The sequence below is a fragment of the Zalophus californianus genome, chromosome 11, assembly GCF_009762305.2.
Source record: "Zalophus californianus isolate mZalCal1 chromosome 11, mZalCal1.pri.v2, whole genome shotgun sequence".
Classification (NCBI taxonomy): domain Eukaryota; kingdom Metazoa; phylum Chordata; class Mammalia; order Carnivora; family Otariidae; genus Zalophus; species Zalophus californianus.
Genome location: NC_045605.1, coordinates 60,610,216 through 60,620,838, shown reverse-complemented (window position 1 = coordinate 60,620,838; position 10,623 = coordinate 60,610,216). Strand labels below are relative to the sequence as shown.

The 10,623-nt window shown below is 36.0% G+C and overlaps 1 protein-coding gene across 1 annotated transcript; it reads left to right on the top strand.

Moving 5' to 3' along the window:
• Window positions 1-8,266: 8,266 nt before the first annotated feature.
• LOC113913670 (olfactory receptor 51A4) lies at window positions 8,267-9,267 on the top strand. Its single transcript, XM_027577915.2, is given in 4 exon segments — window positions 8,267-8,319; window positions 8,321-9,021; window positions 9,024-9,146; window positions 9,149-9,267. Coding segments are annotated over 4 exon segments (996 nt in total).
• Window positions 9,268-10,623: the final 1,356 nt, after the last annotated feature.

Below are 10,623 nucleotides of genomic sequence, written 5' to 3'. Positions count from 1 at the left end.
TGAGCAGTTTCTGCCACAGTGAAAGCTCAACTCTGCAATTTCTGAACAGCTATAGAAACCTGAAGATGGTAATGACAGAATAGAGACTGAACACAAAGAGCCACACTGCCTGTACTCAGTGGGCCCATGAAATGTCTAGTTATTGATTTAATTAAGCAGCAACACAATCTAGATTAGATGTTTTAGGAGTCAGGATTGGGGTTGTTGTCTTCTTATAGCTAAGTGTCCCATTTCCTTTCTGATTTTTATCTCTCTGTGCAACCAGCTATCTATCAGTCTTAGCCATAGCAGTGCAGTCCTAATTAGAGTTAAAAGATTTTTAAACTATCATTCTAAACAAAAATAGAAAAATAAAATAACATGTTCATGGCTTTAATTATCTTAGGCGTGATCAGCAGTAACTAAAATGTGCTGATTAAGCACACATACTCAACCCACACACAGACTCAGCATCTCCTGAACATCTAGTGTGTATATGTGTGTGTCTGTCACCAGCAATTCATATAAACTATTAAAAATTCCTCTGTCTTATAGTAGTGTGATATATGTTTCAAGATACAAGGTTCACATACATAAAATGATTTAAATTAAATGCAAAAAAAGCCATCAAAAGGAATGAGATCTTGCCATTTGCAACGACGTGTATGGAACTGGAGGGTGTTATGCTGAGTGAAATAAGTCAATCAGAGAAAGACATGTATCATATGACCTCACTGATATGAGGAATTCTTAATCTCAGGAAACAAACTGAGGGTTGCTGGAGTGGTGCGGGGTGGGAGGGATGGGGTGGCTGGGTGATAGACATTGGGGAGGGTATGTGCTATGGTGAGTGCTGTGAATTGTGCAAGACTGTTGAATCACAGATCTGTACCTCTGAAACAAATAATGCAATATATGTTAAGAAAAAAAAAGAAGTTAGCAGGAGGGGAAGAATGAAGGGGAGTAAGTCGGAGGGGGAGACGAACCATGAGAGACGATGGACTCTGAAAAACAAACTGAGGGTTCTGGAGGGGGGATGGGTTAGCCTGGTGATGGGTGTTGGGGAGGGCACGTTCTGCGTGGAGCACCGGGTGTTATGCACAAACAATGAATCATGGAACACTACATCAAAAACTAATGATGTAATGTATGGTGACTCACATAACAATAAAAAAATTAATGAATTAAATGCAAAAAATAGATATGCAAATATTTCACTCATTTATATTTTTAACTGTTTGAAATTGACTCCATAAATTACCTCCTTTAAATGTATGTTGGGTTAGCTATTCTTCATCCAAATATATTTATAATATATTATATACATAATATTCTCTATTTACTACTGCTATGACATTAAGCAGCAGTATTTTTTTTATTGTCTATATCCTTAACATGCAAGTTATTTAAGAAGCAATCTCACTTCTGTGGCGCCTGGGTGGCTCAGTCGTTAAGCGTCTGCTTTCGGCTCAGGTCATGATCCCAGGGTCCTGGGATCGAGCCCCGCATTGGGCTCCCTGCTCTGCGGGAAGCCTGCTTCTCCTTCTCCCACTCCCCCTGCTTGTGTTCTCTCTCTCACTGTGTATCTCTCTCTGTCAAATAAATAAACAAAATCTTTAAAAAAAAAAGAAGCAATTTCTCTTCTGTTTTTGTCAATATCAAGCAAAGTACCTGCAATATCCTAGTTGTTTATTGTGCATTTATTAAAAATTTCATGATTTGACAAAGCCCTGCTGTGGGATCTAGATGACTTATCTGTCCCAGATTGTTCTCATACAAATACATATGTTAGAAAAATGTGCACACATTTTCAAGTAGAAGAGGGAGATATTTTTTAGCCTTAGAAATCACTGTAATAAGAGATGTATGATAAATCATTAAAATCTAAATGTAGATATTTTTTATGTCTATCAGGGTTTCTTATTTGGAAGTGTGCTTTCACCATTTCCCTTGTTTAAGAGAGTAAAATGGTTCTAAGCATTTATGAAGGATATGCATGCTTGCTCTAGAGGTTCTAGTTCCATCCACATCATTGCAAATGGCAAGATTTCACTCTTTTTGATGGCTGAGTAATAGTGCATGGAAATACAAATCAAAACCACATGAGATACCACCTCACACAAGTCAGAATGGCTAAAATTAACAACTCAGGAAACAACAAATGTTGGTGAAGATGTGGAGGAAGGGGAATCTTCTTACACTGTTGGTGGGAATGCAAACTGGTACAGCTACTTTGGAAAATAGTATGGAGGTTCCTCAGAAAGTTGAAAATAGAGCTACTCTACGAGCCAGCAATTGCACTACTAGGTATTTATCCAAAGGATACAAATATAGTGATTCGAAGGGGCATATGGACCCCAGTGTTTATAGCAGCAATGTCCACAATAGCCATGCTATGGAAAGAGCCCAGATGTCCATCGACAGATGAATGGAAAAAGATGTGGTATATACATGCAATCTATTTTTAATAAACTTTGTAAGTATATAAAAATATTCCATGATTTTAATCAGCTTTGAAGATATGAATAAAATGTATGATAGTAAAGTCAAAGAATCAATTAAACTATGTCTAGGGAGCCCAACTAATGTAGAACTCACTTATTCTACAAATTAATTAACTGAGGCAGAAAAGAGAATAAAAGCAAAGGAAATAGCACTTGGAAATCATTTTAAAAATGGAGTAATCTAGGTATCAAAATGCTAGATTTCAAGATACACTACAGAGCTGTAGTTATCAAAACAGTATGGACTGGCACACAAAAACAAACACATAGGTTAATGGAATGGAATAAAGATCCCAGAAATAAACCCATGCTTATATGGTCAATTAACACCATAACAGAGGCAATAATGTACAATGAGAAAAAGATAGTCTCTTCAATAAATGGATGCCGGGAAAACCAAACAGCGACGTGCCAAAGAATGAAATTGGGTCACTTTCTTACACCAGACATAAAAATAAACTCAAAATGCATTAAGGACCTAAATGTGAGGTGTGAAACCAAAAAATTCCTAGAAGAAAACATAAGCTGTTACTTCTTTGATATCAGCTATAGGAACATTTTTCTAGATACGTCTTCTAGCAAGGGAAACAAAAACAAAATTAAACTATTAGATCCCAGTCCAAAATAAAAAGAGTTTGTGCAGTGAAAGAAAATATCAATAAAATAAAAAGGAAATATGCTGAATAGAAGATATTTGCAAATGATATATATTATAAGGGTTTAATAGACAAAATCTATAAAGAACTTATACAATACAACACCTAAAAAACAACCCAATTAAAAATGGCCAGAAGACCTGAAGAGACATTTTTCCAAAGAAGGCATACAAATGGTCAAGAGACATGTGAAAAAGATGTTCAACACTACTAATCATCAGGGAAATGCAGATCAAAACCACCGTCAGACATCACCTTACATCCACCAGAAGAGCTAAAATCGAAAAGAAAGACAAGTGTTGATGAGGATGCAGAGAAAAAGGAACCCTCAGGCACTGTTAGTGGGAATGCAAATTGATGCAGCCACTGTGGAAAACAGTAGAAAGGTTCCTCAAAAAATTAAAAATATAATTACCACATGACCCAGTAATTCCACTGCTGGATATTTACCCAAAGTAAACAAAAATGCCAATGTGAAAAGATATATGTAACCCTATGTTTATTGCAGCATCATTTACAATAGCCAAGGTAGGGAAGCAACCCAAGTGTCCATCAAAAGATGAATGATAAGCAAGATGTAGTGTGCACATACATTTGCAACAAGGTATAATGCTAAGTGAAATAAATCAGTCAGAGAAAGACAAATACCATATGATTCCACTCATAAGTGGAATTTACAAAACAAAACAAATGAACAAATATTAAAAAAGAGAGATAAAACAAAAACAAAAACAGAACAACAAACTAAAAAAAACAAAAAACAAAAAACCCAGACTCTTAAACACACAGAACAAACTGGTCATTACCAGAGGGATGTGGGTAGGGGGATGAAGGGGTGGGTGAAATAGATAAAGGGTATTAAGAGTACACTTATCTTGATGAACACATTTTTTTAGAATTTAACTGTAAAAAATGGAGTAATCTCATGTGTATATAGGATCTCATCAGATCTATGGGATCTCACTAAAAGTTCCCTACTGAATTTAAACCTAATTCTAATACTAATACCATTACTCCACACTCAACTCTGAAAATCAAAAAGCTTACTTTAGTGAGATACACACTCCATTACAAGTGACAACAAACCAAATAATATTATCTTAAAACATTCTTAGATAAGATATTATAATGGCCTACAGATATGGAGTGAAATCTGTAGGACTCTGGGGAGCTACTGCATACTTCAGTACAGGAAAGGTCATTTGTACCACCAACTCTCAGTGTCTTCACCTCTCTTTTCTATTTTGTCAGCGTTCTCAATGAAGCTAACCCACATGGTATGGTGAGTGGTCACAAGCTGAATAAACAGGCAGTGGGGACACTTCTTACATCTCATCTAACAGAGAACTTTCACTATCAGCTCCACTTAAAGGATTAAATATAGCTTTCTTAATATCCTAAAGAGAACAGACACTATAACCAAGGAGATGAGTTTAAGGCCAATCGCAAAATTAGTCATGGCAAATGTATTTAGTAATAACTGTGAATCATTATGGAAAAATAAAGTCATCTTTGGAATGTTATGCTTCAGAATAGAGACAGGCAGTCAGGTATATGTTATCTTAACTGATAGCACCTACACAAGATCCATGAAAGCCCTCTTCCTGAATATAACTGAAGTTGTATCTTTGTTTTCAAATATTCTTTCCTAATAATTGAACTTTACCTATATGTTTCCATTGAGGGATTGCTTAACCTGCAGTCCATCTCTTTGATATGCATATTTTTATTAACACTTGGTATATAAGGCCAAGAGGAACTTCAACTAACCTGTAATGCCTTTTATTTATTATAAGAAAAATGCTTCAGGGACGACTGGGTGGCTCAGTCTGTTAAGCGTCTGCCTTCAGTTCAGGTCATGATCCCATGGTCCTGGGGTCAAGTCCCACAGTGGCCTCCTTGCTCAGCAGGGTGCCTGCTTCTCCCTCTGCTTGCAGCTCCCTCTGCTTGTGCTCTGTCTCTCTCTCTGACAAATAAATAAAATAAAATCTTTAAAAAAATAAAAATGCTTCAAATCTATATGATCAAATGTTAATAATTATGATATATACACATAATTCACCCCATTGTGTCATTACTCCATATTTGAAATATTATCTATATGCAATAAAACTTTCAAAATAATATTATATAAATGACACATGCAAAAATATAAACAATGTCAGCTTACACAGTAAAAATTCACATGAAATAGATGTTACATTTACCAAAATCTGTCCTTTTACTCCACAGCAAGCACAGCCAAATGGGAAAGATACTAAAGATAATAAACTTAAAAACAGAATACGATTGGGGCACCTGGGTGGGCTTAGTAGTTAAGTGTCTGCCTTCAGCTCAGGGTCATGATCCCAAGTGTCCTAGGATTGAGACCTGCATCTGGCTCCCTGCTCTGCAGGAAGCCTGCTTCTCCCCTCTCCCACTCCCTCTGCTTATGTTGTCTCTCTCTGTCAAATAAATAAATAAAATCTTAAAAAAAAGTATATGATTTAAGATGCCATTTTTTACAATTCAATTCATTCATTCATTTATTCCACAAACATTTACTAACCTACCACATGCCATTCAATGTGCTAGAGACTGGGCATACCAAAATAACAATAATAGATATGATAACTGCCCTGTGGTAGCTTATTACATTGTCATAGAACAAATGGAATCAGTCTCTAAAGTTGGGCAATAAGCCAATAAACACATAACACCACCCTCCCAATTGTGACACACACACACACACACACACACACACACACACAATGATAATAAAAAACCCAGATACATTCTGCCTTCTCCTTAATGAGAAGGAATCGGAAAGTGCAGAGATAAAGCAAGAGTTGAAGGTAGAGCATTCTGACAACATCGCCAAGGGAACTTATTTCCAAGGAGGATGAAAACAATAGGACATGTGTAAAATAAAGTAACTATCATAAAGTTAAAGAGAGATTATTACAGAGGATTATGGTAATACTCTGTTACACTTTCTCTCTTAAATCAACTCAATATTAGCTCCCATCCAAGACTATATATTAATGGAGATAGTCTTGGATGGGAGCTAATATTGAGTTGATTTATATATATATATATTACTTCAAGAGCATTTTCTCTGGAATCCCTAAAAAGTATTTTCTTTGTTACAAAGGTCAACAAATGTGAGATTACATGTTCCATATAATACCCTAGAATTAACTAATAGGCAGTTTAGAATGAAGAGAAAACTGTAAGATTCTATCATCCATTCATCCTGTAACTCCATAAATACTGATTGACCATCCTCTTTGCATGAAATACGTTCAGTTATCAGGCATCCAACAGACCTGAGTTCCTACCTTACCTCTACTGTACAACCCTTACATTGATCGTGAAGAGACAACTTGACCTCCTTGAAAAATATTTTCTTCATCAGTAAATTAAGATAATAAGTGTACTTGTCACTATTCGAAAGATTCAAGGACTCAAAATCACCATCCAATAATGAATGAAAGTCAGTAAGTGGAGCAAATTAAATTCTCAATAAATGCTGACTATTACTATGAACAAAATGTGAGCCTGAAGAGATTAAAGGGATCAAATTTGGAGTTTATAAAATATTAAGCATAAAGGCTTATTACGGAAATGGGTCCTAAGAAGATGTCAGAATTGGAAAAGGAGAAAATGAAGTCTATTGGAAGTTGATTTTAATGGATATTTATATTCATTTTATTAAATGAAGTTGATGTTAAGGGATATTTAGTTAGTGATGTCCAGGAGTAAATATGTGGAAGGATGAATCCAGGCTTCAGGAGTTAAGCCTAGGCTAAAAATGTGTATCATAGGATGTTTGTCCTACATCATTTCCTTGAATGCAGATTCAACTCACAGCATTTCTGTTTTGACTCTGTTCAGAGCAGAGGAGTAATATCTGAGCCAAATACCCAACGGAAGTGTTAGAGACTTTGCACAGGATTTACTGTGCCTTTACCACCCCTGGTTATTAAGGACATCTCTCCAACCAAAATGGTCCCTAATTCACAGTCTAGATACTTATTTCATTTCTTTGGTATTAACCATCTCTGTGGATTTACTGCATCTGCACATGTTTATTCTTATTCTCAGAACAGATTCATCCTGGCTGCAATCTCCCCAGGAGTCAATGCCCCTTGGGATATTGAGACAAGACTTTGTATATAAGGAGGCACCTATGGTGACAGACTAGTCATTGATTTCTAGGATCCTTCAGCTACTCTCAGAAGTACTCTCCAAAATGTCCAATCTCTGGTGACTGCTTAAATATCTTCATCTCTTTTGCTTTCATTCTCTTTTTTGGCAATCAACTGCATACAACTTCATATAGAGCAGGAAGAAGCCTCCAAAGGCCACATCTCTAGGAAAATTTTTCCTTTCAGAGATGTATAAATGGACTATTTACCTTTTAGGGGATCAATCTTCAACAGAATTCAGATTCTTCTAAATTGTGATACTGACTTCATTATTATTGTCTCTTGTCAACACTACACAAGCGGTCACAAATTCCAGGCCAGGAGAACATGAGACATTATCTGTCAGTAATCTCTGCAGTGATTGCCCTTACAAATATATACATGATTTGAAAATAGTGGGAATTTTTTTAGAGGATATTTAAATAACCAACAAATTTCAGTTGGCAGGGAATAGAACTAAGAGTAGTTTGTGAAATCATACTTTTGTGGGAGTTCTGAGAGGTAGGAAGAAATTGAGTTGTGAGATTCCTTTGCCTTCATAGTGTCATTCTAGAAGTCATGTATTCTACCCAACATCCTATTTAGGATGTGAAAGCAAGGAAGAATAGAGAATTCCACGTTAATTGATTGGAGTTTACTAATATTTCACAGGGCAAATGAAATTAGATTAATATCTGAATGTAAAATATAGTTTTTAGTTTCTCTATAGGAAAAACATGGTCAAAAGGAATTTTCTTCATTATATAGCTAGATATCAGTCTAGATTGACATCCACTGCTCACTAAATGATAGTCACATAACTATTGTGCTCTGCTGAAAAAGAGCTAAAAAGAGCCAAAATTTCAAGAACTGCATTTTTTTCTATCATATTTCCAGATATCCATATTTACTAATTCAAGAATCTCTGTTTCATTGTGTGGAGCCCTCTAAATGCATCATGTCTATTACTAATAAATCGAATGTTGAAATCACCACCTTCTTCTTGGTGGGATGCAGGGCTGGAATATGCACACATCTGGATCTCTATCCCCATCTGCAGCATGTATCTTTTTGCTATTCTGGGAAACTGCACCATCCTTTTCTTCATCAAGACAGAGCCCTCCTTGCATGAGCCCATGTACTACTTCCTTTCCATGTTGGCCGTGTCTGACATGGGCTTGTCCTTCTCTTCTCTACCCACCGTGGGGAGGATCTTCTTATTCGATGCCCCTGAAATTTCTGCCAGTGCCTGCTTTGCCCAGGAATTCTTCATCCATGGATTCACAGCAGTAGAATCCTCAGTGCTCCTGATCATGTCATTTGACAATTTCCTAGCCATCCACACCCCCCTGAAATACAGCTCCATTCTGAATCCTGTCAGGGTTGCCAAAATAGGAATAGTATTATTCCTTAAGAGTGTCCTCCTGGTGCTGCCCTTCCCCTTCACTCTGAGAAGTTTGAAATATTGCAGTAAAAGTCAATTATCCCATTCCTACTGTCTCCACCAGGATGTCATGAAGTTGGCCTGCTCCGACAACTGAATTGATGTCATCTATGGCTTTTTTGGAGCAGAGTGCTCCAGAGTGCTCTGCCTTATGGTAGACTTTATGCTCATTGCTGTGTCTTACATTCTGATCCTCAAGACTGTGCTGGGAATTGCACCCCAAAGGAGCAGCTCAAGGCCCTCAATACCGTGTTTCACACATCTGCACAGTGATTCATCTTCTATCTGCCCATCATCAACCTTGCCACTGTCCATCACTTTGTCAGACATGTCTCACCTCTCTTCAATGTTCTCATGGCAAATGTTCTTTTACTTGTGCCTCCAATGACGAATCCCATGTGTACTGTGTGAAAACCAGGCAAATTAGAGTGAGAGTTCTAGCAAAATTATGTCGAAGCAGAATAGTCATATATTGTAGAAAACCTATCTTGGGAATGTCTTGGATAAGAGTTTAAAGGTGAGTTGAGAAAACCTAGTATTTGCCACAAAAAATCATCGATACTTTTTTCTTGTTATTATCATCAGATTTATTTTATTCAAACTGGATACTGAATAAGGACATAAAACAAGAAATAGGAAGTATGTTTTCTGAGGTTTCCATCCCAATTAAAAAAAAATGAAAATAGATGTCTCATGATGTCATCTCTGAAAAAAGCAATAAATTCCAATCAAGATAGTGATATGGTAGTTTATCTTTCTACCAAAAATGTACTTCTTAATCCCATATTCAATCTACCTATACTAAATTCTTTTGACTCTAGACCCGAATTACATCATAATTCAGCTCCTCATTATCTCCTTTTTAATACTCCTAGTGTGTCACCAGCATTTCTTTAGTAAATCATTTCAATAACCTCCATAGTTTCCAAATGTCTACTTTTGCTGCTTTCTAACTGATTTTCTTTTTAAAAGAAAGACTGAATGATACACTGTCTCTTTTAATTCTGTATTCTAACTTCTTTGGGATTAGAATTAAAACTATAAACACATACTAAAAATCTACACATGTCCGTGGCCCTCTCTATCTCTCCAATATTATCAGATAAACTACAGCTACAGTGGCCTTCTAAAAATTTGTTGAATTTACAAATATTTCTGTTTCTTTCAGGTTTTCACATCTGACCCTTATTCTTAAGATGCTCTTGTCCTCAATTTCATTTAACTTTATTATTCATCTTTTTAAAGTTTTGACATAATTGCATAATAGATTACCTGAGCTCTCAGTTCAAAGTATGATCCTTTTAAAAAATCTTTTTATTACTTGTTTATTCTTTATTCTTCATGATACCTATTATTATTTGCAATTACAGATACAGCTTATCGGTCTTTTATTTCTACTTTCTAAATAGGGTGTGCTATTAATGGGAGGAAAGACCATATCTTTTTTTAAATATCTCTGTGCCTATTATCTATGATAATTCTAGCACAGAATAGATCTCCAATAAATAACTGTTAACAAATGAACGTGGAAATGAGGTCATGTTTTATAAAGGGTATTTTTTGTTGAACAGTTCAAAAATACTCCATTTAGATGGGATATAACTTTCTTAAGTTGTTTGTTTCAAAAGTAGGCATAGCACAGATGCTCACAGATTTTGAAAGTAGGAAAAATAATATGGGATTAGGGAGGAATTTTTTGTTTTGGGTTTGATGGATGACTAATACTTCAAATTCTCCTCCTAATGTCATTAAAAACCTTGTGGATCATAGAAAAAGTTTCTTACATCTTCTTATCCCCACTCATTAACCCAAGTCCTCTCCACCACCCACACCAGTTCTAATCTCCTGCACTTTCATCCTCAGGTAAGTAG